Source organism: Mus caroli, unplaced genomic scaffold (assembly GCF_978045245.1).
Source record: "Mus caroli unplaced genomic scaffold, Mus_caroli_1 scaffold_15, whole genome shotgun sequence".
Classification (NCBI taxonomy): Eukaryota; Metazoa; Chordata; class Mammalia; order Rodentia; family Muridae; genus Mus; species Mus caroli.
In genome coordinates, this window is record NW_028227270.1 from 26017662 (window position 1) to 26045339 (window position 27678).

The 27678-nt window shown below is 46.4% G+C and overlaps 1 protein-coding gene, 2 non-coding genes and 1 pseudogene across 3 annotated transcripts; all 4 read right to left on the bottom strand.

The window, feature by feature from the left end:
• Positions 1-10466: 10466 nt before the first annotated feature.
• LOC110308604 (protein LLP homolog pseudogene) lies at positions 10467-11482 on the bottom strand (annotated as a pseudogene).
• Positions 11483-13632: 2150 nt separating this feature from the next.
• Zbed3 (zinc finger BED-type containing 3) lies at positions 13633-26672 on the bottom strand. Its single transcript, XM_021180380.2, has 2 exons — positions 26237-26672; positions 13633-15397 (listed from the first exon to the last, which is right to left on the bottom strand). The coding sequence occupies exon 2, from the start codon at positions 15381-15383 to the stop codon at positions 14694-14696; it is 690 nt and encodes a 229-aa protein (XP_021036039.1). The 5' UTR covers positions 15384-15397; positions 26237-26672; the 3' UTR covers positions 13633-14693.
• LOC115029208 (small nucleolar RNA SNORA68) lies at positions 18575-18705 on the bottom strand. Its single transcript, XR_003834760.1, has one exon. It is a non-coding gene; the product is annotated as a small nucleolar RNA SNORA68 (small nucleolar RNA).
• Positions 20771-20908, bottom strand: LOC115029169 (small nucleolar RNA SNORA47). The gene has a single exon (XR_003834729.1). It is a non-coding gene; the product is annotated as a small nucleolar RNA SNORA47 (small nucleolar RNA).
• Positions 26673-27678: the final 1006 nt, after the last annotated feature.

The following is a 27678-nucleotide window of genomic DNA, read 5'->3' on the forward strand; positions in this document are numbered from 1 at the left end:
TATTGGTCTTCTTTGTATTTGCACCCAACCAGAATTGTCCCCTTTGAATGGAGCAGTGCAGGGTGAGTGTGGCTGGGGGCTGAAAGGGCAGCTATGTCCAAAGGTGGGAAAGGACCAGTGAGCAAGTCCCTGGAGGGCCAGGGTGGGAGACGTTCGTTAGCCCTGCGGTTCCTCATTTGGATAGCGTTTCTTGGTGTCCTTACATGCACACGCACACACGTGCCACGTACACACATGCCACATACACACATGCACTTGGTGTCCTTACATGCACACGCACACACATGCCACGTACACACATGTCCTTACATGCACACGCACACACATGCCACATACATACATGCACTTGGAGGCAGCAGAAGTGCTCTGCACTGTTTTCTCTAAAATAGAAATCAACGTTACACTCTTGAGTAGGTAACAGTAGACCTTCAGAACAGCTCTGCTGATGGGTCTCATGTGAGCTCTTCTCTACCTTCAGTCTACCCTGGTGGAGGTGTTTTTCATGGATTTTTTTGCTAAGAAAATGGAAAACTAGGAAATGTGATCTAAGACTGAAATATATATGTACAAAGTCTGTGCATTCTTTTTTTTTTTTTTTTTTTTTTGGTTTTTCGAGACAGGGTTTCTCTGCGTAGCTGGTAGCTGTGGCTGTCCTGGAACTCACTCTGTAGACCAGGCTGGCCTCAAACTCAGAAATCCGGCTGCCTCTGCCTCCCAAGTGCTGGGATTAAAGGTGTGCGCCACCATGCCTGGCCCTAAGTCTGTACATTCTTAAAACTCTCAGGGCTGTACGGTGTAGTATTAATATATTCAATAAATGTCTCTGTCAGATGGAAGAGATGTATGTATAACCAGTTAGTAAACTAAGCAACATGCGAGCTTCCGTTGGTTTAGAAACAGAAATGTGAGCTACATAGAATTTGGATTATGCATAAAATTGTTTTAAATGCAGATTTTAAGTAGTACACTATGTGCAGATTTGCTAATTTATATAGTAGCTTTTAAGTACTTTGTTTAAATTGAATTATATTTAAATCTGAATTTTTAGCAATTTAACATCTTTTCGTCAGAACATGAGAAATTGTAATGGCTGAAGAAGCCATTCACATTAACAAATCATTTTTCGGTATTAAATAGCTAATGGATGCACTCCTATTCAAAGAGACAGGACTTTAGAGGTTTTGTGTGTGTGTGTGTGTGTGTGTGTGTGTGTGTGTGTGTGTTTGAAGGAGGGTTACTCTCAGCATTTCCTTTTTCTGACTATGAACTCCACATTGCCTCACCCAGCTCGGAAGGCGTCCAGTTTTTCATGTGAGAACCATTTATGAGTTGGGCTTGTTTCCCAGGGATAGGTGGAAGGGACAAACCCCAAACAAAGGGAAGCCAGGGTGTGAGGAACCTTGTACAGTTATGGAGTAGAGAGGTTACACGTGTGAACAGCTTTGAACCTAGCCCTAAGGTGACCTCAGGGACATGTGGATGCAAATTAGTCAGGCCACATGTGTGTTTCTTTTTTTAAAAAAAGAGATTTATTTATTATGTATACAGCCGGCCAGAAGAGGGCACCAGATCTGATTATAGGTGCTTGTGAGCCACCATGTGGTTGCTGGGAACTGAACTCAGGGCCTCTGGAAGAGCAGCCAGTGCACTTGACCTCTGAGCCATCTCTCCAGCCCCATATGTGTGTTTCTTAAAACATTACCTTCACTTCTGCTTTAAATTTTGAGTCAGAACATTTCCATTGCTTTTTCAGACTTTAAAGTCGAGTGCTGTTGGCTTTGTCAGGGTGAGCTGGCGTTGCTGTGGTTCCTGCCCATCAGGCCCAGGCTGTGCCTACTGTCTTCCTGCTTGGTCATATTTTTTGACTTGTGGCAAAGTGACTTTTGGAACTCTGGCCATAGTCCTGTCTAAGGGAGAATGGGGCAAGAATGGTGCTAGATGCCAGTTCTTTTGTGTCAGGAAAGCAAGAGACCTCAGGCTGACACTTCCCACTTCTTTATGTCCCCAAGAGACTTATTAAAAACAAGCAACAGGTGGTCACAATTGGCTTAAGCCATCTGTGAGCCATCAGTTGGGGCTGAGCATGTTGCTGTCAGAATACTGTTGGTGTTTGGTGGACACCAGAGGAGAGGCAGTGGATACTGGGTAAGTAACCGTTGCCTAGCTAGCCACACTACACTACATCCCTACTACCTCTATCCATTCAAATACAGACTTCCAAACACTTGGGGAAATCTGCCACTGCTTTAGGCACATATTGAATTATTAGTGATCCAAGGGTTATGCAGCTTTCGATCTCCTTTTCATTATTTTTATATATGAATTAAGTCCAGAGTCTCATGCATGCCTGCACAAGTGTTATGCTATGGAGCTGCACCTTGACCCCTTGGGAAAGGCTTTCCTTGGCTCACCCTCAGCAGGATAAGTAACTGACTGAAGGGTGAAGAGGAAGGCTGGAGACTTGGAGAGTCTGTATAGCAAATCATCAAACCTCCTGAGAGTGCTGTGTAGAGCTGGAGGGCAGCAAATCTTGTCAGAGTTTGTCACAGCTGGTCCTTCAGCCCGCCTAGCTCAGAATGGATGCGATGCAGGTCCTGGGTCATTTATGGCTGGGATGCAGTGCACATTGAGTGTGTGTGAGAGACTGCACTAGGCACTTAAGTTGTATCGGTGACTCTCAGCACTTTAAGAATTAGAAAACTTAAGACTTGAGAGGGTTTTTGTTTGCCTGTCGTTCTTACTGGGGAGTTGGGGCCGGTCCGCAGCATTACCTGTATTAGAGGGAAGAAAAGGTGGGGGCTTTATTTCCTTCAAGATCAAAACAGTGCTGGTGGTTCTTTGTCTTTAACTGGGTAAACCTCAGCTATAGACGCAGCAATAATGTGCCGAGTTCTGGTCTCTGACTCTGGTAGCAGTGGGCCACTGGAGTGGGCAGAAGCTATGTCACAGTCCCTGTGCAAGTCCCCTCCCATTCCCAACCAGTATGGCCAGTGATGACAGCTCTCAGTCTGCGGCCTAAGACTCTTGGTCCCAAACAGCTTCCTAGAACTCTTGGCACTGGGGGCTCACAGCTTTTCTTCTCTGGGTCCTTACAATGTTTTATCCTTTAGCCTCAGTCTTCCCCTCTCCCGTCTTTCCCCTCTCCTCTATCCCCTCTCTTCTCTCTCCTCTTCTTCCGTCTTAGCCTGGCTGCTCTTACACTGTCCACAGGCTCCAAATGCTGATCTTTATAAGGTGCACAGTGCAGTTCCTGCTAGGCCCACTAAGGTATTTGCCTTATGTGGCATGAGCCAGGTGCTGGTGCCTCTGCTGTCCTCCCTCAATCCTGCCCACCCACACCCAAGCTCAAACAGAGTGGATAAGACCATTCTGACTAAGTCTATTACTGGGGCTGCTTTGCAGCAGAAATGGGGGCAGCAAGGGATAGTGCCCCTCTGCTGGCATGCTGAGTGAGCCTGAGTAGTCTGCTTGAATAGCTGTGGAGTGTGTGCATCATCACCATTTGTTTTCCTCGGCACCAGTCAAGGATGCTTTGGATGTGAAACAACCAGAGCCTTCTCTAGGCACCAGTTACCGCTCTTTCTGTTAGGCCACCAGGGGGCGCTCTACTCCTCTAGCCAAGGTGGAAATAGTTCCAAGGTTATTTAGAAGTCTAGGCTTAGGGCACAGAAGAATCTAGCTCAAACTGTTTCCACAGCCTGGCTGTGGTTCTATCTGTATCCACAATACCACCAGGACTGACACCAGTTCCAGTGCCAAGCAATAGGCCATCTCCTTCTTGGTCTGTGTCTTAGGGTTACTTACGCTTGCTATGATAAAAAAAAAAAAAAGGAAGAAGAAGGAGGAGGAGGAGGAGGAGGAGGAGGAGGAGGAGGAGGAAGAAGAAGAAGAAGAAGAAGAAGAAGAAGAAGAAGAAGAAGAAGAAGAAGAAGAAGAAGAAGAAGAAGAAGAAGAAGAAGAAGAAGAAGAAGAAGAAGAAGAAGAAAAACATAATCGAAAGCAAGTTGGAGGGAAAGTATTTATTTGGCTTACATTTCCGCATCATAGCCCATCACTGAAGAAAGTTAGAGCAGGAACTCAAGCAGGGCAGGAACCTGGAGGCAGAAGCTAATGTAGGGGCCGTGGGTAGGACGTGTGTGGAGTGCTGCTTACTGGCTTGGTCAGCTTGCTATCTTATAGAGCACAGGACCACCAGCTCAGGAATAGCACTACCCACAATAGGCTGGACCCTCCTCGCATCCATCACTAATTAGGAGAATGACCTACAGCCAGATCTGTTGAAGATATTTCCTCAGTCCTCCTTTCAGGTGACCCCAGTTTGTGTCAAGCTGCCATTAAACAGGCCAGCACAGCCTGACTTGTTGCTCAGCTGTCGCGGTCACAGCTGGCAGCATAGTGTAGCTGTTCAGAGGTATCTGCAGAATATTCATCATGTTCGGTGCTGGCACAAGGGTGGTCCCAGTTGTCTGTTAGAATGACAGTCTTTTTGTTCAAGGTAGCCAGGGCAGCAAGGGAGAGCGAGCTGGCAGCCTATGACTCTGGAGCCAAACTGCCCCATCCCAGCTGCCTGAAATGACTTTGTAGGTAAAGATGCCCCTCCCTGCCAAACTTGGTGACCTGAATTCCATCAGGACCAACTTGGTAGAAGGGAAGAACCGACTTCTGTGGGTTGTTCTCTGACCTTTTGCACTTAGTCACGCAGGCGCAGGCGCACACCAGAATAAATAAATGCAGGTTGTAATCTCTGACTTCTTGCACTACAGCACGCATGCGCAGGTCCATACAAGACTAAACAAATAAATGGTTAAACAACAAGAAACTTCTATTGTCCTGTCCTTAACATTGCTCCCCATTTGTTGGAAAATGAAATGTCAGGAGTACTCACAATAAGGACTTAATTCATAATTAGCACTAGTTATTTTAATAGATGGTGACCATGCTTAGTGCCAGCCCAGTGGCCCAGGGAGAAGTGTACCGCGCCCCCCCCCCGCCCCTTATTGTGTCTCTGCAGAGCTGGGATGTCAGTCTTTGTTCTTTCCCTGTGGGATGGTGAAGAGCACAAGGTAAAGAGTTTGGTGGACCTGGGTTCAAGTCCTCTGAACTACGTGGCCATTGGAAAAAATGTATTTAATCTCTGCACCTTGGTATTTCCTTGTAATTAGAGATTGGCCTGTGTGGCACTACACAGTAACCCTCAACATTTGTTGAGTATTGGCACTGTTCCCTTCTGTGCTGCTGACTGCTGACCCCTCCCCTGGGGTGGGGGGAGAGAGAGAGAGAGAGACAGAGACAGACAGAGAGAATGTAAGGACCTGAGTCCTGCAGTGGGCATGTGTTTCCTGACCCCAGGGAAGGTTAGAAGTGAGGCTGAGACATTTACTTTGTTCCCCACAATGAAAGGCAGTAGATGCCGTCAAGAAGACTGAGTTAGGAACTGAGTTTCTTGACGCGTTTTGGAGAATAAGTAACAAGTTGGCAGGCAAGACAAGGAGAAAAGATGGAAACTGTCACGGGTGATCTTTACTATCCTCAGAGAAGGTGCTGATTTGTCAGGACTTTAGGAAGAAAAATAAGGAACTTGTATTTGGGCTGGAGAGATGGCTTGGCCGTTAAGAGCACTGACTGCTCTTCCAGAGGTCCTGAGTTCAATTTCCAGCAACACATGGTGGCTCACAACCATCTATAATAGGGTCTGATGCCCAATTCTGGTGTGTCTGAGGAGAGCTACAGCGTACTCATATACATAAAAAAATTTTTTTAAAAAGAAAATTACTATTAAAAAAGAAAGGAAGAAGAAGAAACTTGTATTTAAGCAGCACGCACTGATCCAGAAAGCAGTTCCAGGGTTCTTGGCGGAGGTGGGGTGCTGTTTCCGGTGGGGCGCTGTTTCCGGTTCTCAGGGAGATTGCAGTGAGTGAGGGCACACAGACTACCAGCTGTGCTCATGGAACCTGCATTTATTTTCATCTTTAACTATTCTTTTGAGTTTTGAGACCTTAACTATTCTTTCAAGTTAACTATTCATCTTTTTGAGCTTTAAGATGTGAAGATGACAATAAAATCTTGCCAACACCGCGGGTCCTCATTTGACGGTGCATCTTGTATCACTGCCCAAGGATTTTAGTTGATAGCAGCGCAGACATTGGGCTGCACGCCTCTCAACCTGAGCAGTAGATGATGGACTGACCAAAGCTAAAAGTGGATGCTGTGAGTCAAGCTGTTAGGTGCTGATGCTGATGGAGGCCAGAGGAGTGCAGAGGAGGTCTCTGTGTGTGGACAGAAGGGTGTTCCCATCTGCTCAGGAAGAAAGTGCTGTCAAAGGTATCCTATGGAGAAGCGAGCTCTCCTTATCTGTGAGGAAGCGCCGTGATGTAGCCCTGCTCAGCGAGCAGAAGGCAGACGTAGCTGGTGGAATGTTATTAGATGTATTTGAACGGGTGAGAGTGAATTACTTAACCTCTCATTACCGGCAGACTCAAAGGTTAGGAAGGTCACCGGCTCATTCACCTGCACATTACTTATCTTGACCAAAAGCCCATGAGAGTCATTCTGCAAGAACAAAGCTCTCATTACCACTTAACGTTTTTTTCTTAAGGCCTTATTTTAATTCTGTGAAGTTTGATCTCAGAAATGTCATAATTAAGGTTTTCAAAAGAAGACTCATTTAACACTGTTTAAGTACATAATGGCTGCCAGTGTTCCACTTCATAAGCCAACTCAAACCAGCTGTAATCTCTTCTGTAACTAGGCTGCCTTATGTGACCCTAAGTTATGGTGCTGTCAAACCTACTTATTAGTCACACAAAAATAATTATCGTGGCTTTCTTATAATCTCACCTTATTAGTCAGAAATATTAACCTAGCTAATCATGTGCCATAGTTGACAGGTTCTGGCACTATTTTTAAACATGAAAAAAGTTTCTGAAAAGTTGGATAGTTTGCTAGTTCAAAGGATGTCCAAAAAGAATGTGCTAGATCCGGTGGCCGCTCTATGAGGCGTTTGTAGGAAGGAAGTACTTTTGCAATCACTGTATACTCTCCTAGGTCACCACGAGGCGGCGACAACTGATGGAAGGCTGGTCATGTGACCTGTAATCTTGGGTAACAGCTTTGCAGGGAGGGACCAGTTCCTTTGGGGTTGGGAAGGAGAATGACTTTACAAACTGTTTCTGTGGCTTCTGGGCAACCTCACTTAGGAGTCCTCCAGGGAGCCTTTCCTTTCGAATGGATGGAGGATTGTGTTTGGGCTCTTTTTCAGATAAAGTAAGAAATGGAAGTCCCAGTCATTGGGCCTTACCATATGCCAGCATTTGGCTAACTTGTGTCTTCCTCACCCCAGCCTGGTGAGATGTATATTACCTCCATCTTACAGATGAGCAGACTGAGGCCCAGAGTTAGGGTTTGGCATGGTTAACAGCATTAAGTGGCAGGAAGCTTGGTTTTTTTTTTTTAAATAGATTTATTTATGTATATGAGTACATTATAGGTGTCTTTAGACACACCAGAAGAAGGCATTGGATCCCATTACAGATGGTTGTGAGCTACCATGTAGTTCCTGGGAATTGAATTCAGGACCTCTGGAAGAGCAGTCAGTGCTCTTAACCACTGAGCCATCTCTCCAGCCCCAGATTTTTTTTTTTAAACCTAAATGGTTCTGGGGATTTAACCCAGGCCTTCAAGCTTGCTAATCAAACCCCCCTGCTTCTGAGCTATAACCCCGCCTATTTACTCCAGTGTGTTGGTAACTGCCCATACATCACTACAGGCTTCCTATTTAATTTGGTCAACAGTCATAGATGTTTTCAGGATCCTTGGAGACTCTAATTTCTCTCTAGAGACATTCTTGATACTCATTTTCCAAAATATCTGTCCCAGAAGTCTAAGTGTCCCCTGCACGGGGCAAAAAGATGTCTGAAGGGGCAGCTTAGGCTGAACTGTGGCATCAATTCTAGGAGAGTTGTGCACCTGTCCCTCTCTCACACCCACCTTAGCCCATGGTAGGATGCGGACATGAATTCCCTCCAAAGATGTCTATGTAAGCCTTGGAACCTGTCAGTAGATTATGGAAGGAAGGAAAGATTAAGGTCTGGATAAGGTTAGGATGCTAACCAGCTGTCCTTAACAAAAAGGCAGCCTTTTTACTATAGGAGAGGGAGGCAGGGAAATGCAAGAGAGACTGCAAGGAGGAATGCTATGAGCCCTTGGATGCTGGAAATGACAAAACTGGATGTCCCCCTAGAACTTCTAGAAGGCACAGGTCTGCTGACCCTTGAGATCCATTTCAGAATTTGCAGAACTCTAAGTTGAATTTGGTGTTTTAAGTCACTAAGATGGTACAGGACAAAGCCAGCCTCTCCTTCCTCTGAGAACATAGGTCACCCTTACCACCAGGGCTCACAGGTGGGGGTAGCCAGCAGGACATCAGCCTCAAGTTAGCAAAGCATGCAGGTTCCTAGTGCTGACAGTGAGATGGGGTGGCAGAGAGCCTGCAGGAGAGCTGGTCAGCTGAGACACTATCGCTAGCTGTAGAGTTCTAGCTACCACTGCCTGGAGAGGGCTGTGAACAGTGCTTTTGACTCAAGAATCTCACTCCAGTCTGAGCTGGCCTCAAACTCTGGCCCAGGCTGGCCTTGAACTTGCAGCAATCCCCCTGGCTCAGCCTCCCAACTACTAGGACTACAGATATGAACCACCAAACCATTTATCTATCTATCTATCTATCTATCTATCTATCTATCTATCTATCTATCTATCTATCTATCTATTTTCTGAGACAGGTTTCTCTGTGTAGCCCTGGCTGTCCTGGAAGTAGCTCTGTAGATTAAGCTGGCCCCTAAACTCAGAGATCCACTTGCCTCTGCCTCCAAAGTGCTGGGATTAAAGGTGTATACCACCACTACCCAGCTACCATTTTTACTTTTAATAATTATTTTACTGAGAAGTATAGCTATGTGACAGCATTGTTTCTAAATGCAGATAATAAGAAAATCTAGTTAACCAAGCAACTGATTTGCTGGACTATCAATTGCTGTTCTAGTATCTTTCCTCTAATTGTAGCAGATTAGAGCCAAGGGGACTTTAATTATGTTGTCTCATTCATGTTCCAGGCACAGAGGCACACCGAGGTAGCTGCAGGGTTCAAAGTTCAGACCTTTAGAAATGGAGCTCTCTGTCTTAGCTTTCTTCCTGTCCCTGTGATAAAACATTCTGACCAAAGCATCATAGGGTGGAAAGGGTTTATTTATCTCTGGTCACAGCCAGTCGTTGAGCTAGCCAGGGCAAGAACTTGAAGCAGAAATCAGAAGCAATGGTACTTGCCGGCTCACACAAAGGCTCATGGTAGGTCAGCTTTCTCACACAGCTCAGGATCACCTGCCAGGGAGTAAGGCTTCCACCTACAGAGGACTAGGATCTCCTTTGTCACTCAGTCATGAGGACAATCCTCAGCAGACATGCCTGTCCATAGTCCTTTACTGAGACTCCCTTCTTAGATGACTCTAGGTGGGGTCGAGTTAGACAGTTAAAGCTAAGTATTAGTGCAGGCTCCAGAGGGAGAACACAACAAAATCTTAGGCAAACAGCGAAACCAGAACAGTGTTTGTGACTCCCTTCTGGGATTTTTAAGGGCACAGAAGTCACAGTGGAAACTTAGCATATGCCAGTCAAATCCTCTTGCCACCAAGGAGGACAGCTCTGGCACTGTTGTCACCCCACTAACTCTGTGCTCACACTTCTGTATCAGCTTCCAAAGTAGAGTGCACAGAAACAATTTGGCAGGAAAATTGTAATTCCAACTGCAAATATTCAAACTCCTCTCATTAAAGCACCGGGGATGCCATCAGGAAACCCTGTCACCTTAGACAGTCTTGTGGATACATGAAAGTTTGTCCTGATCACCAACCAGGAATGACAGTTTCCTGTGAGCAGTCTGCTCTGGCCCTGCCCCCAACCCTGAGCTCGCAAACACCTCCACTGCAGATCCTAGAATGGCAGTGCTAGCTAGCACCATGCTTGTCCCAACCAGAGGATGTGTTTGCCAAGATGCCTGTAGCAGGGGCAGGCTGGAGACAGGTGACCTGCCGTCCCCACTGCCTGCTGAGTGACAAATGATAGCCAAGTGGTCTAGGGATATATTTCTCTCTAGATGTTTTTGGAAAATGGTGGCGATATACCCCCTCGTTTTTTGACCGAGAAAGCAGAGCACAGAGAGAAAGGGTTTGTTTGCAAATCTTGATAGTTTTTATTATGTAAGTAAAGCTTGGTGTAGAAAAATTATAACTGCTGCAGGCAGAAGTGAGCAGAGAGCGAGTCTCTCCCTTTGACTGACTTTTTTTTTTTTTTTTCACCATCAAAGAGATTTTATTCAAGTTTCTAACACAAGTGAGTTATTTTGGTTTGAATTACAGAACTAAGTCCAAGCTGAAAACAAAGTTTCTGGTTTTTGTTTGCTTGTTTTTTCAAGACACGGTTCTCTGTGTAAAGGAGCCCTGGGTGCTTTGGAATTGCTCTGTAGACCACGCTGGCCTTGAACTCACAGAGATCCACCTGCCTCCACCTCTTGAGTGCTGTGATGAAAGGAGTGCACCACCACGCCTGGCTCCCTTGCCAGTCTTTAAGGTCTACCAGGCCAGGCCCTTCGCGGCCTTTGCTCTGCTTTTCCCTCGTTTCTTTTCTCTCTTGGCCTTCAGTCTTTTTCTTTGCCTCTGGTTCATCCATACTGGGTACTGGCCATGCTGGTCTAGAAGAGTCTTTCTGTTTCTCTTAATTTCAGTTTCCATTTTCATGTCATCCTTTTCCTCATCCGCATCACACCGCTCTTCCTTGCACTGCATTTTCTCCTGGCGAGGTTTGGCAACCACCACGGTTGCTATCTCAACATCTTTCATTAGAGCATCCCCGTCCACTCTGAGGATACTCTTCAGTCTGTTGAGCTCCCTTGGCGCATTCTTCTTTCTCTTCTCAGCCCGCATCTTCCTCTTCCACTTGCTCCGCAGGCTTTTAGCCATGCTTCACCTGAGAGACAGGACCGCGCACCACGCGTGGGATGCCAACCGGAAGTGCAGGCGCTTCCTTTGACTGACTCTTAAGCCAGTGCCCAGGATTAGCTGGCCCTTATCAGTTTTCTTCATTGTAAAGACTCTAAAAGCAGAATTCTAAAATAGACTCCTTTAGTTTCATGGCTCTGATCATTGGTGAGACAAAAGAGTAACGTCTCTCAGACTCTTCTTTGCTTCTAAGATATCCAAATCCAGAGCTTACAGCCGGATTTATAAATGGGCCTGAAGCTAAATTCCAGTCGTTAGGAGAAATGCCGTTATTAAGCTAACCTAGAAATTGCAAATGATTAGTGACATTCGGATGCTGGTGACATTCTGTTCCCAGTCTGTGGCATGGCATTCACAAGACCTGTGTAAGGAGAGGGTGTAGTCCAAACTGTTCCCCACAGTCATGGGGCCTGAGAGTCTAATAACTGGCACCTTTAAAGTCTTTTTTTTTTTTTTTTTTTTGGCTCAAGAACTTTTAAAAATTGAACAGGGATGTGGTGCAAAAGCCTTTAATCCAAACACTCCAGAGAGGCAGGCAGATCTCTGTGAGGCCATCCTGGTGTACATATCAAGTTCTAGGCCATACATGGCTAACGAGACTCTCTTAAAAAAATAAAGAAAAAAAAAAGCTACTTCCAGTTAAAATAAAAACCAAAAAGTTACTTCTAGTTAAGCTAATTTTCTGTCGGGAATTTTAAAGAATTAAAGTGAGTTCTACATTAACTACAGAACAACTTAAGTCTCTTAGAGTGCTCACATACTTGGAAGCACAGATGGGTGAACTGCTCCCTCCCACCCTCCTCAGCCCAGGCCTGTCAGGAGGGAAGACAGGAGCCCAAGCAGCCATGTGCTGGCTGGCCGGTTCAGAGAAGGAAATCCTTTGGAGGAAGCTTCATAGTCCCCTGCCCCTGGGAGCTTACCACACGTTTGGCAGGTACTGAGCTGTACCCCAGCCCTGGGTGGCAGTTTTTACCCTGAAGGGACTTAGAGGAAGGCAAACTGGGGCAGAGGTACCAAGAAGACTGTGGCCAAGCTGAAAGACAGGAGGATGAGCTCACAGTGAGTAGGCAAATCCCAGGTGAATGATAAGTCTTGAAGCATGGCTCGAGGAGGGTGTAGCATTTCATAGAAATAAGCCTGTGCTTAGGATTCTGCGAATGGGTCCCCACAGCATCCTGCTTCACTGCAATTGCACCCGAGGGGAAAGCTGCTGGGTGTGTCTTCTCATCTACACAATGAACAGGTCATCAGGTTGCTGAGTTGTGTGTGTGTGTGGGCATCTTTGGAGACAAGGTCTCACGTAGTCAGGGTTGACATTGAACACCCGATTCTCCTGCCTCTACCTAAGTTCGGGGATAATGGGAAAGCATCACCGTGGGTCTCGACCAGCTGTGACATGTGCAGAATGCTCAGGAAAATGTGTCACTATTTCACTTACTGGAAACGGGGACAGGATAGGTGGCAGCATTCAGGGGACAGCGCAGCAGCTAGAAGGACATGACAACTTGCAGACAGCTGGACACATGTGGATCTCGTCTTGACCATTTCACTCTTGCACCAATTTTTTCCTTAAAAATATTGTGTGTGCACCTTAGTGCATGTATGGAAGTCAGAAGCTGTGGGGTTGCTGCTTTCCACCAGTGTGGGTAGGATCTTGCCTGAACTCGGGTCTTCACGCTTGGCAGCAAGTGCCTTCACCTAGTAAGACACCTCAGTGACAAGGTTTATAAAGCAAACAATATTGATACCTCACCTTGGAGCTGCTGCATCTTTGATAATGCTGCAAGTGCCCAGAAAAATACTAGTTATCAGGAGTCAGCGGTGGCAGATGTGATGGGAGGAGCCATAAAGCAGGCAACAGGGCATGAAGTCCAGACCCAGGGTGAAGAGTGAAGGCTGGGGTCTGTGAGTTGCTGGCAGAAGTTAAACTCTAAAGGAATGGAACCAGGTGCCAAATGGAGAAGGTAGCCCATAAAACAAACCTAAGATACAAGTGGGTGCTTCAGAAACTGTCATAGGTCTATCCATATGTCTATGGGTGTATATGTATATAACTCTTTCTAGATTGTTCAAGGTAAAAAAAGTTTGACAGTTTTCTGAGTAAAAAGAGTTTGGGAGCTTGGTTCATACCTTTAGTCTCAGCAACCACGGCTGAGGCAGATTCGAGTTTGAGGCCAGTTTGGTCTGCACAGAGTTCCGGGACAGAAAAACCTTATCTCACCAACAATATAAAGACTCACCATTTACTCTTCAAATGGCCAAGCCTCCGGACCATTGTTAAAGGGGACTCACTCGCCTATTTTCCTGTCTGTGCTTAGACGGTACCTTCCCTCACTTGCTTTCCTAGGCTCAAGTGCAAGGATGACTAATTTTCAAACTCAGGAAAATGGAAGCTTCAGAGACCAAAACCAAGAAAACCCCGAAACAAAAACGGGGCTGGAAAGATGATAGCTCAGCAGTTAGGAGCACTAACTGCTGCTTCTTAGAGGACCCAGGTTAAATTCCCAGCACCTACATGGCAGCTCACAATTGTCTGTAGCTCCCAAGTGCAACACCCACACAGACATACATGCAAGCAGAACACCGATGCAGATAAATAAAAATTTATTAAAAAAAAAAACGGAGTGTTGCAAAACTACAAGTATTTCATGAAATTAATCTGTCGGCCATAGAAACATTTTTCCCAAATCAAATGCAGTGATTTGTCCTAGAATGTATGTGGTTTTTATAAAATATAATGGTCAGATTGCCCTTTCAAACTTCTCATAAAAAAGGCATTTATGTTTAGTCTACCTTAAAAAGACCCTACCTCAAAACAAAAGCCTTTAGAAAGGCACAGTGCACCTCCAAAAGGAGGAGCTTCAGAAGGCAGGTCAGGGCTGGGGAAGCCATGTGTGGCTTCTGGGTGCTAGCTTAGCATGCGCAGGACATGAAACAAACGTGGTGAGATGCAAAGTGGCAAGTGTGGGCAACGAGGACATCTTGACTTTCTGGGATAGGAGGCATGGGGTGGGGGCGGGCAGGCTGAAGAAAGGGAGGGAATGAGATAGAGGTTGACTCTAAGGCAGTGGGGAGGTGCAGCCCCTGGTTTTTCTTTTGGTTCAGGGGGAGGTCTGTGGGGACCTGCGGGGCAAGAAACTATTCTCCCTAGTGGCCGATGTCTTGCTAGTAAGGTGTCAAGTTGCAAGACAAGAAAATGGGAGAATGTACTTGTCGCTGGGTCTCATCCAGGCAAAGATTTAAGGGTGCTCATTGCCTTGGGTTAGCCACATGAGGGACAGGAACAAAAAGGGGTCTCTTTGGGACTGGTCCAAGGTGGGGTTCTATAGATGCTGAAGGCAGGGAGCCAGGAAGTCAGTGATACTCAAGGTTCCTTTCTGGAACATGGTGGTGCCAAGTCAAGATTATACATTTGGAAAAGAGTGGACCAGGTTCCTGGATAAAAACCATGCCCCTTCCCCTGAAAGGCTCGCGGTGTGATGAGTCTCTGGTGTTTAGAGAACCTTCTGGCTTAAAAAGCCTTCAGGACTACAAAGAGGTAGCTGTGAGGACTATCCGGTCTGTGTACCTAATCCAGGCTACTGGACTTGGGGGCGCTGCCGCGCCTGCAGCCTATGGTTAGGTTTACACATGGAGCGGTCAGTCATGCTACAGCAGGACCTTGGTGACCATATCATTGTCACTGTCGTTGTTGTCGTGGATGTCAGGGTCCTCCTTGGGGAGCAGAGGCAGGGGAGAGGGCAGTGCTGGGACCTGTGTACCTGGGCCCTGCTTCTTCATCCACTCACTCAGGGCTTCACGCTCCACCTGTAGCTGGTGGCGCTCCTGCTCCACGGATTGTACCTCCTGCTTCAGAGCCTGGCGCTTGCGCTCCAGCTCTAGTTCCGCCTGCATTAGGGCCGCCTCGCGCCGCTCCAGCTCCAGCTCGCGCTGGCTGCCCCGCATGGCCAGCGCGCCCATCTGCTCCAACAGGCGTGCCCAGTCGCCCTCCGCAGCCATGGTGGGGCTGGGCGGCGGCGGGCAGGGCACGGTGGTCGGCGGGCTCGGAGCAGCACTCTTCTTCAGCTCCAGCAGGTGCACATCACTCAGGTGCCGCCACAGCGCCCGTGTCCACATCTGGAAGCTGGGGAGGCCGCCCACTTGCAGCCCGCACAGGCGGCAGGTGGCCCAGGCGCTCATCATCCGGTGCCTAGGCTGAGCCGGGTCCAGATGGAAGTAGCCCCAGGCCTCGGAGTATGATGGCCCCACGGGCGCGGGACAGGGGCTGCCTTGTTCCGCAGGGTCATCAAGTCTCCGGCTGTCTTCCATGGTGATCTTTAGGGGCTTTTTACTCTTCATTCCTTCTGCAGTGTCTGCATGGAAGCGGGAGAATAACAGTAATTATACACACAGATCCTATAAACATTAGCTGAGGACAAACTACCTTTTATGCTACAAACCTTGTGGATCTGTTTCTTCCCCTCCTTAATACTCAGCATTAAATGTCAATGCCTAAAAAAAGAATGTTAGAAATGTCTAGTCTAACAAAAAAAAAAAAAAGAAAAAAGAAATGTCTAGTCTTTTTGCACTAAGCATTGTCTTCCAAAAAATATCTCCACGTATCACGTCTATCAAGAAACTGAGCTAAACGCTGGAGATGTGGCTCAGTAGCATGCTCGCCCAGCATGCACAAGTGACAAGATTTGATCCCAAACACCACATATTGGGAGTGGCGACTATAACAATGTACTCATAAGAAAACTGTCAATATAGGAAGCTATCAGCTTTCAAAGCATGCACATTGTAGGAACTAGGCAGATGTGAAGCGAGCCTTAAGCTTGTGCCTTTAGCTGGTAGGGCAGGTCTCTCAATGAGGTGGTCCTGGTTACTGGCTGGAGGTTCTGGACAATCCTAGGTTCCAAAGTAGAAAGATGTGTACAGGATAACTCAGGATGATCTTGGAGTTTGTAGGACACACAGACCCACAAGAAATGCCATGAACAGCCTAGGTTAGCAGGAAAGTGACTCCTGGATCTCCATCTAGGATCCTCTATTCCTGAGCATTTTCTAGGTATCCAACACATAGGATGAGAAATAAAGACTATTCCTAACTAGTGGCCCCTCTCATATTTATAAGATAGAAAGCCTGTTTGACACTTCCAGTTACGGGGCTGGGGAAGAACTCTAGTGGTGTATGCTTTGTCTGCTAAGGTATCTACACAAGAGGGACCCAAACAGTGTCATGACTGTAACCACCCAGTCTTGAATATGTGCATAGGCATCATAGCATCAGTGTGGAGATCGGACAAACCGCCTGTGGGATTGGTGCTCTCCATCTTTACATGGGTTCTGGGGATTGAACTTGGGTCATCAGGCTCATGAGGTGAGCGCTTTACCCGCTGAGCCATCACACTGGCTCAGTGACTAAGACAACTCACCCACACCCTGCCCCTCCATGCAAGAAACTGTAAAAAGGTGGAGTTTGGAACAACTTAGAACAAGTTGGAAATGGACCAGATGTGTGGATCTAGACAAACTTTGAAAGTTAAAACAGAATGCTTAGACTCGCCACACTCTTCCGATGACTTCTCAGGAAGCATCCTGGCCAAGGAGAGCCAAGCGTAGTGAGCAACTCAGTGACTGCTCATTCTGCAGGGCGAGGGAGGGGCAGGAGAGATTGTAAAATTACAGAATCTGTTAAATCAAAAAACTGAAGACAAAGACCAGGAAAAAACAACTTCTGTACATGTACATGATGTGTACTCATATATGCATGTACATAGGAAGAGAGTCCCAATTTTATAAAACAAGTAATGGGCATAAAAGGCCAGAAATGACAATAGTGGGTGCTTCCAATTCCCATTTCCTATGTCCAGACAGATCATCCAAACCAAGTATTAAAGTAATTTCAGTAAATTACTGTAAATTATAGATACATGCTGAATATCTACCCAAAAGACACGGGCTGTAAGTTTTTTTTTTTTTTTTTTTTTTTTTTCAGCAGCCCACGGAACCTTAATACAAAGGAATCGAAGATCACAGTGAAGCAGATCTAGAAAACAGCAAGAGAAACTACAGAAACTACCCGGGCATTTAGAAATCAGATCACACATTTTCAAAAACAGTGGATTCTTGAAAAAACTCAGGGAGGAAACTTAATCCCTAGAACCAAGTGAACATGAACGCAAAACTCAGCAGAACCTGTGGGGTGCAGCCTATGCCGCTCCAGGAGGAAAGCCGATAGCTTTGCACGCTCACATTGAGAATCCAGACAGGTCACAATCAATGGACCAGTGATGCACCCCAGGTCTAACAGAAAGAACAAGTCAAACACCAAAGGAGTAGATGGCAGACGTTATGACAGGGACAGCAATTAATGAAATTTAGCTAGATGAGTAATTAACTGTTGCATCAGGTGCTAACCAACCCCGTGAGATGAGCAAGTATTTAAAACGTTTTCCTAAGTTCTGTAAAATCTAGAGGAATGGATACGTTCCCAGTGGCTTAGGACCTAACAAACTGAAAGGCTAGGGGAAATGAACAATTTAAACAGCTCTGTGACAGCGATGGCATTAAGTCGCACAACAAAGGAGGGCGGGGTCACTGCTGAATTCTACCAAACAAAGAAGCTAATACAGACATGCCTCAAAACCATTCCATAAAACAGAAAAGACAGGCAACACTACCAAACTCTCTACAAAGCCAGCTTCACCTCTATGCCAAAACTGGATATGGACACAAGGAAGAAACCAGATTTATAGACCAGTATCCCTGATCACAATTGGTTATGTTCTATTTATCCCTCATTTCTTCAAGGCTTTTGTGGTGAAGAGAGATTGAATTCTCTCAAAGGTCTTTCTTATACCTATTGAAGTGATCAAGTAGTTGACTTTAAGTCAATAAATGTAAGTGTTCATAAAGTTTTGATGTTAAATCATTCTTGCTATATATGGGTAAGACAGTAGCCAATGCTATATACATACTGGGGAAAACCTGAAAGCATTTTCTCTAAGATAAAGACAGGGTGCTCATTCTCCCTGCTCTTGTCCAGTAGAGTACTCAGTGAGTTAGCTAGTGTGGGGAGAAGGGGAGGCGAACGGGGTACAACCAGGGAAAGTGGTGAAATTATCCATATCTGCAGATCCTGAGAAGACCCTTAGGCTGCCACCAGAGAACAACTTTCAGAAAGTAACAGGAAACAAACTCAGTACCCCACATCAGCAGCCTTTCTACACACTAATAACAAAATTGCCAAGAAAAAAAGTCAAGGGAAAAAAAAATCCCATTCTCAATACCAAAACAAAAATAAACACAAAGCAAAAACCCCAAAGCCTAAGGTGAATGACCTATTAATATAAAAACTAAAATATTGAAAATTGTAGACACTGGAGGATAAGGAGAGCCTGTGCTCATGGCTTAGGCAGTGAGAATGGCTATGCCATCAAAAGTCATCTACAGAGTCAATGCAACCACTTCTAAGAACTAGAGAACACACACCCAACATACATATGGACACAAAAGACTTTTTGTTTTGTTTTGGTTTTCCCCAGGACTGTAGAACCTACCGATTCACTCTGGGGGGCACTGCACAGCCCCCCAAAGGCGACGAAGCCCCTTTGCTGTGTGCACCACTATTTAAACAGCCGCTACAGGCAGCGGCAGTTCTTGGGTTGGGTGCCACAAAAGACCCTTTCACAGTCAATTCAACGCAAAGCAAACAAGAGCAATACTGGAAAGCACTGGCCTATACCACAAAGCCATAGAAACAAGACAGCACAGTAGTACTGCAGACAGGTCTGTAGAGCAGTGGACAGAATAGAGGACTGACCGAGCAAACCCACACGCTCCAGACACGTTACAATGAAAGACAGAGCGCCTCTTTCACAAGTAGTACTAGGAAAACTGCATATCCACATACAGAAGAATGAAAAGTGAACGGTCTCTCACAGTGCACACAAGCTCAATTCACAGCGCATCCAAGATCTTAGTAGAATCCTGGGAACCCTAAAGCTGCCAGAGAAAACATTAAGAGACATCTAAACTGGGACTGCAGAAAGGTCAATTGCACAGGAAGGGAGGTCAGAGCTGATGCTGGAAGCTAAAAGGCTTCAGCATGGCCAGGCAAACCAACATCAGTGAGGAGACCACCTACAAGATGAGAGAAAGCCTCTGTCCGTTACACATCCAACAGGAGATGAAGACCTGGGATCCATAACGAACTCCAAACAGTGACAAAAAGCATCCAGTTAATAAGCTGGCGATGCAAATGGCCAGTAAGTGATAGTTTGTTGGTGGCCGTTTGTCTCCACATGGAGAAACAGGGATCCTTTTCTAAGGCTGGTGGGAATCTAAGGTAGTCATACCCATCGGTTGTGTGTGTGTGTGTGGGGGGAGGTTCCTCAAAATCAATAGTGTATGATCTCTGTATCCTACATGAGTATGCCTGAACAATTCAAGGTCCACATGCCACAGAAATGTTTGCCCACTCATGTTTCTTGCTGTACTATCTATAATAGTCAAGATATGGAACCAGGAGCTGAAGGGATGACTTAGCAATTGGGAACACACAGCTCTCAGCACCCATCCTGTGTGACAGCCAGCTCCTGGGGTACTTATGTGCACACACACACACCCGACAGACACAGTGAAAAGTGACCAGCTTAGAGGTCTACCAACAGATGGGATGGCTGAAGATGTGGTAGAGGACCCGAAAGTAGGACATCGCAGGAAAGTGGATGAAACCGAGAGCTGGATGCAGTGAATAAGCCGGACTCAAGACAAATGCCACTTCCCCCTCACGTACAGAAAGTTTATACGTGATGCACGCATCTGTGTAGGACACCAATGTACAAAGTAGAGAAGAGTCTAAACGGCTAGGGAGGGGACAAGAAAGGATAACAGAACACATACATCATAGGAGCAGAAGGTAGAACCATTTAGGGGACAAAGGAGACCAGCAAGGTGTGTGTGTGTGGGGGGGGGGGGGGGGCAAGAGGAAAAACCTGTGAAGATACAGCTATGTATGAAAATGTCAGTGAAACCCAGGTCTCCTCATGCTGACCAATTACTGTAAAGAGCACATAGACCAAGATTTTATATTAGAAACAGATTATCAACCGGGCGTGGTGGCACACGCCTTTAATCCCAGCACTCGGGAGGCAGAGGCAGGCGGATTTCTGAGTTCGAGGCCAGCCTGGTCTACAAAGTGAGTTCTAGGACAGCCAGGGCTATACAGAGAAACCCTGTCTCGAAAAACCAAAAAAAAAAAAAAAAAAAAAAAAAGAAAGAAACAGATTATCTAGTTTTATCTAAGATTTTCTATATACCCTGACTGTTAAGAACTCCATTTCCTTCTGCTTTGATCTATCCTTCAGGGCTCTTTTTAACCACTAGACATAGAGGACGGGATGCTATTGTAGTGAATCTGTATACTTTTATTTCATCAATTTAAAATGATTTGACTACTGCTTCACCATTGTGACAGGCATATGAGCTTGCCGTTTTTTTCACCCGTGTGGAGGGTTCAGAGTCCCCACTGCTTATGCACCTCTAACAATGCCAGGGGTAACCCATCACTGTCAAGCTTTCGATACTCCTGTGAGCTGCAGCAAACTGGGCTTCCTGTAAATTCTGGGATGCTGAGAGCACCAGCCACCCGTGTGGTCTGCTGTAAGTTAAGGTGGTCACTGCAGGAAAACATGGGTTCCTCAGCGTGCTCCTCACCCGAGAGGGAGACCAGCAACACTACAATGTGGGCCAGCTCAGTGCTGCCCCTCCACGGTGACGGAGAGGACATTCTTTGGCTGGCCAACCCTTTACTGTTGGAGGTCTTAACCAATGGAAGGCAGCACGGTACGGAACTGCTCCACCTTCTCAGTCCTCCATAGCAGGCTGCATCCTGGCTCCCTAGGATATGACTTTGTATCAGGGTGGAACCCCATCTATGCACCTGTCCAGCCCTGGAATACAGCCTGAGCCCATTTCGGCTTTGCCTGGAGTGTAGCAGAAAGGCCAGGTTCATCCATCTAGCTCCGGAACAGCTCAGCACAACAGAGCACACCAAGAGTTCTCACAACGGGATTTTTAAAAAGCAAGCGACCCAATAGAAAACTAGGCAAAAACATGGGCAGGCTACTGACCTCCGGGCCAATTCAAATGTCTGTATAAAGGCCGTCCTGCTCAGGGAACTGCTATGGGGGCAAGAGCAAGTGTCATTTTACATCCACAACCCTGACCAGGGGGGCCAAAATAGAGCACACTTGCTTCCTACCAAAGATCTGAGCGCTTTGAGGAACGCCATCTGGAACTTTCTACATTAGTTAAAAATAGGTATGAGACTTATTCTGTAGAACTAAAAGGTACACTACATTAAGTCCTATGTGGTAGGATATTTCATCATTATTTAGAATGAGAACTATATCTAAGCATATAATGTCTATTTACAACAGGGAATATTAAGCAGTCATTAAAAGGATGGGAAACCTGCCAGGTGTTCTAGAAGTAGGGTTTTTTATTTTTTTTTTATTTTTTTTTTTTTGGTGTGTGTGGGAGAACGATGTTGTAAGGTGTGTATAAAATCCTATTTATACATTTCTAGAGAATGCCAGCTTTCTATAGTGTTGTAAAGATACAGATGTTGTTTAATCATGCTATAGTTACATCTTAATGAACCCATCAGGCACGGAAGACACTGTAAGTAGAAGCTGGCTTTAATACACTTAGCCTACCAAGCACCATGGCTGAGCACTGCAGTGCATTACAGAGCATCAGCTGTTTCCTCTCATGACTACCAGGCTCCCAAGAGCCCAGAGGCCCATGCCTGTGTGCTGCTAGCCAGATCACATGGCAAAACCTCAAAATACAGCTTCTACAGAATGTCTACCACTTGCATAGTGTCCAGAACTCCTATATGGAGCCATCTTCACAGATTCAGGCTAAGAAAGTAAGAAGACACAACAGCTGAGTTGTAAGGTGATGAGAGAGGTGGAGGAGGGGACATATTAAACAAAAAAAAGCCAAAGAAAACCCAAGAAAGCATATGGGTGCTATGCCTAGGCCTTACCACAATGTGGCAAGATCTAGATGTAAATAAAAAGCAACTTTTAACAACCCTTGGCATCTCAGCTATGAGTTCAGGTGGGAACAGACCTTAAGGAGGCTGGAGGAAGACAGTCCCAAGGGCAAGGCCCTTGCGGACACACTTGGGGGATCCACATGCACAGGGGGTTGCCATCTGAAGGGAGGGCATGAACCTATAGGGTCCATTAAGTGTAGCATTGCCCCCCTGTGCATTGCTCAAGCAGGAGATTCTGTGCCCACTGGAAGCAGAGGATGTGACGGGAGAGGAAGGAGCTCAACCTGTTCCTGTGCCCGAGAGAGCAGACACCTGGCTGCATCTGCCATAGGTACATCTCCCGGAACTAAGATAACGGGTTTCTAAAGGCTTGCCGAGAAGCACTGTGCAGCTGTACGACAGAGGAGTGACTGGCACCTCCTGATCAGGTGCACCAGCACTGAGCAGCACTGGGGCATTTCAGGATTCCATCTTGGATGTCTGCCAAAGAGATTCATGATGCCCAAAGCAAACCGAGAAAGGATCAGAGACCCACAGCCATCGCTCCTCTGATTTTTCTCTTCCTAAATGGACCTTCACATAGAAGGAGTCTGCTCATCACTCTTGTCCAGGAACTATGGGAAATGGGCTAGCCCAAGCTGGGTGATGTCCACATCCCCCTTAATACGCACCAGATAACAATGCATAGCCATTACTATGCGTGTAGCTATCAGTGAAGGACAAGACCCTTCATTCCTTTCCTTAGACGGTTTTAAAACCTGGCACAAGTGTTTTAAACCACAGGTGTGATTATTTTGCTTGTGTTTTTACTCCAGCCAGCTCTCATCCAAATAAACGTTCACCATGCACCTGCTCGGGGTTCCACAAGGGCCTGCTGCGGACCAGCTGAGAAGAGCAGTGTAGACTTTGCCTTCAAACACTCACCACCTGGGCGGCAGGGAGGAAACTGTATTTCCAGTAATAATTCCGATACCCTTGGTTAAAATCAGATCAGTTTGGCTTCAAAAAAGTTCTACTTTGTTAGTATATATAGAACTAGGCTTCCAAGTTCCCGTTTTTAAGATTAAATGCATTGAAGCTACTTAAAGTACTGCTAGGATAAAAATCAACTTAGTAGTGAACAATTTTGAATCCAATTTCAGAGGGCAAAAGCGCTGGATGAAAACACTAATTGCAAACTTTCATGGCAAGGGGAGACCACCACTTTGGCACTAGGCCTCAATCTTCCCGTGGCTGAACTTCATTGGGGTCTACTCTCTGGAAGGAGTGATAAGCCTGCATCTATCTGTGGGAGGTAGGTAACAGATTCCCATGGATCATCCTGCATTTGAATCCATCTTGAAGAAATTTACCAGTAACCTATCAAGTTAAATCCAGATACCTCAGTAGGACTTCCCCAAATACCAACACAGGCTGAAGGAAGCCATTAAAACCCGGATGTATAGAGCCATCAAGATGGCTCGGCAGGTAAAGGCACCTGTCAGCAGGTCTGAACACTGGGACTCCCATGGTGTAAGGATTGTCCTAACCCGGACACACATGGGCACTCACACATACACAAATGCAAAACCCTTAAACCTGCAACTATGGTCTTATACAATAACAGGGACGGCTAGATATGTATACATGTATAACTATAAAGTTATAAGACAAGCAAATGTGCTTTCATTTATTTATTTATTGATTGATTGATTGTGCTGTTGGGAGAGTGCACCAACTACCTCACACAGGCTAGGCAAGTGCTCTACCACTAAGCTCCTGCCCTGATAAATGGAGGAAGAAAAAAAGAAAACTTTTCTGTCTCAAACTCAGGACAGATGGCTGAGGTGCCTATTTAACACATCAAAGCAGACCATGGCGGCTAGTCTCCAACAGCTTTCTAACACCTGCTAGAGTCCGGGCTCCTCACCAAAACCCTCCAGCCCAGGGGCTGGGCTTCCCTTCCCCTCCAGCCTCAGTGTCTGATCGCTAGAACTCAGTCTCTTGCCCTCCTGGCTCTTTGCTCCTCTTGCGTCTCTCTTCCCCTCTCAGGGCTCCCCTCAGTTTGGGCCTTCTGGTTGTGCTCTCCCTCAGAGCCACCATAAACCATCTCAACCATCCCTAAGGGGACCACGGCTCCATTTTCCATTCGCTCTAAAGCCTCGTGCTTTGACATGCACCTTTGAGACCTCCCTTGCTTTGTTTCACGCATACAGGTCACTACAAACCACCCATAAGCTTATGCTTGCACCCATAAGAACTGCACCCAGAGGCCAAAGAACCAGGCAATGTTTTCAAAAGGAACAAGTGGGGTCCTTCTGCAGTCAAGAGCGATCACTTCAGCTGGATTTGCCAGGCTGAGCAATAAACGGGGATATGTTGATTGAGCCTGGATCTAACGGGAAAAACGGAAGTTATGAAATTCACAGATTATGTGAAACACTAACGGCTTGCAATTACTTCATCCAACAGAAGTTTAAAATCAAAGCAAACATAATTGAGTAATTAATTACCCTCCACAGCCGCAGTGCCAAGGAGCTGTAATCCACTCACCTGTGTTCTGTCCAGCTCTGCTCACCTATCCGTTGCCTGCCATTGGGCTCATTCATAAACAGACCCAGACAACCAGAACTATTAGTCTGTAATTATTAGCCTGAAGGCATAACATGAAATTAAAAGCTGGGAAAGGGGCCTGAGAGAGGACTGTGGTTCTGAGTGCTGGCCGCTCTTCCAGAGGACAGAGCTCCATCCCCAGCCTCCCAGTCCAGCTGCTCCTCCTAACTGCCTGTAACCCCGGCTCTGTGGAATCCGACCCTCAGGCATCCTCATGGTCATGAGCACTCGGTGGGAGTGTGAGCATTCCCACAACAAACTTTTAAGTCAGTGAAAATGACTGCAACGTATCGTGAAGCAAAGAGCTAAGTGGGAAAATATTCAGAAAAAGATTTTACATGGGCTGTTAAAAAAAAATAAAGTACTGGATTCATAGCTATTTAGTGAAGCAAAAAAAAAAAAAAAAAAAAAAAAAAAAAGCCACGTGAATGCTTTAAGCTGAACTCTCAGCTATTTCTACCATTAGCTAAAAGCCACCAAAGCACTATTAAAGCCTTGTAAAATAATGCACTACGCCCCAAAGTGCACCTTTATTTCAGCTCTGCATTAATATATGTACACATACATATACATACACACATATGGCCTTTGAATTATGTGGTATGGATTAACACTTTAAAAAACAACATTTCCTATGCTTTTTATTGTCACTTGCCTTGAACTATTTTGGAGGCCAAAGTGTGCACTAGTAGGGTACTGGAATCCCCAGGAATTTAATCCCATGAATTTAATCCAAGCCCTTGGGAGGCAGAGGCAGGTAGTCTCTGTAAGATCCAGGTCAGCCTGGTCTACACAGGCAAGTTCCAGGTCACCCAAGGAAACAGACCCCGTCTTAAAAAAAAAAAAAAAAAAATCAGAACACCACTAATTATCTCAGTTCACGAAACTAATTACTCAACAGCTGTTCTAAACACCTTTGGAGCTCAGCAATGGCAGGTACTTTTTTTCCAATGAAGGAAAATCCTTCCTCCTCTTTTTAGTAAAGCTTTAAGCCGGCCACAGAAGGCTTGCACAACCAAAGGCTCCAGTGTGCCAGGCAAGGATCAGGAAACTCTTTTGTTTGTGTCTAGTGGAGGAGGGGATTCTGGTTTACACCGGTTTTCTCCCCACCCGCCCACCCCCCCACAGGTGGGAAACATTAACCAAGTCACAATTAACGCATGAGGCCCCTGGTAGGCACACAGCCACAGGCTGGGCTCAAAGTCACTCTTCACCGAGGCAACTTTACGGGGACAGTTCCCCCTCTTCCCCACCCCCCGGAGCTGGTTAACCATAGAGAGCCAAGAAGCTCCAGAAGGTTCCGGAAGCCCACAGGCTGGGCCCCTCCGCCAAGCCTGGGGTGGTAGGCATCCCCCGCAGAAGCCGCGGCTGCGGCCCTGGAGCCCACGGCCTAGGGGCTCCCGAAGTCCCCGCGGTCCTGCGTGGCGTCCCCCGCACCCCTCCACCCCGCGGTCTCTCCGATCCCGGACGTCCCCGCGGGCCCCTGAGACCACTGCAGCCCCCGGTGTCCCCGCCACGCCACGCAGCCCCAGCCAGCCACGCTCACCCGGACGCCGCGATGGTCGCCCCTCGCCTCCGGGCTCCTCGCAGACATTTTGTCCTGGACGGAAAAGGCCGATTTCCCCTTAAAGACACAGCGCTCAATTTGCGCGTCTGGGGGCGTCCAGGGGGGCGGTGACGCGTGGTCTGGACGCCTGGGCGCCGCTGCTAAACCATCCGGTCCGGGAGGAGTTTAGAGTAACGGATGGAGAACTAGTTTAACGAATTGAAATCTGTCGGAGGTTTTTAAACGGTGCAATAATAGCGCAGGGAGGCTGAAAGCGTTTTAACCGTGGCTCTGCACGTTTGCGCTTAAACCTTCCAAGCCCGGGATTCAGCGGGTCCAGATCCTCAGCTGGGCGCACTGCTCGCTCGCATTCTTACAGATTAAGGCCTCTGATATGGCACTAGTCCGAAGTCCTTGCAATCAAGGTCTAAGGAGGAAAAGGTGTTCACCCAAACCACCTGCACAGGGGACTACCTTTGTTTTCATCATATTCAGTTAACAGCGTCTGCGTGATTTACAATTACATCAGCCGCTAGCGGCTGCGTTCTAAGGCGGGTTTCTGTATTCCACGCGCCAGGTGGAAAGAGAAACCTTTTTCAAGACCAGCCCGCTGAGGTGCTGGCGAGAGCCTTGGGGCTTTGCAGGCTGACGGGCAATCCTGTTGTGTAGCGTTTTGCTGTTCCAGCCGTTCAAATATTCCCACCATACAGATTTTTAATCTACAAATAGTGGCAAGGAAGTGACTTGCCAAACCAGTTAGCTCTTAACGCACAGTTGGCACATGGCACATTTTGCCCTTCATTCATAGAAACAAACAAACAAACAAACAAAAAGTCACTAATTTGTTGCTTTTTAACTTAGTGTTTTTGCGTGGTGGTGGTGGGGTGTCTGTGCATGCATGGGTGCAGTGTGAGTGGAATCCAGAAGAGGGCGATGGGTCGGCGGTAACCGACTTTTTTTTTTTTTAAACCCACGGAATCATCTCTTCAGCCCACATACTGCTCTGCTCACATTCTATTGGTCAGAGTAAGTCACATGAACAATGGGCACGAAGCCTTGGTAGAATACAATAAGCAAAAAGATATAAATATTAAAAAGAAAGAAATTCTTTTGTAGGTAATACAATCCATGTTAATTGCTTTGGTTCAAGTGGCTTAGGAATGGAGGTGCTGGGGAGGAGCCCTTGGCTTTGCTCATGCAGAGCAGTTTTGCAGTGGAAATATTATAACCCTCCTCACTTAAAACAAAAAAACAAAAAACACCTGATAGACCTATTTGTTGACTTTTTACTATGCCAAGAATTTCAGAGAAAAAAATCTTGTTGGGTATCTCGAAAGGAATAATTTTTCAATGGCGAGATTATTAGATTCCCTATGAGATCCCCTACCCCTCTTTCAAGATTTACTTAAATGTTTTCATACAATATATTTTGATCATATTCT

Excerpts from the sequence above, each read along its gene's own strand:
- Zbed3 (XM_021180380.2), bottom strand. The coding sequence starts at position 15,383 with ATGAAGAGTAAAAAGCCCCTAAAGATCACCATGGAAGACAGCCGGAGA.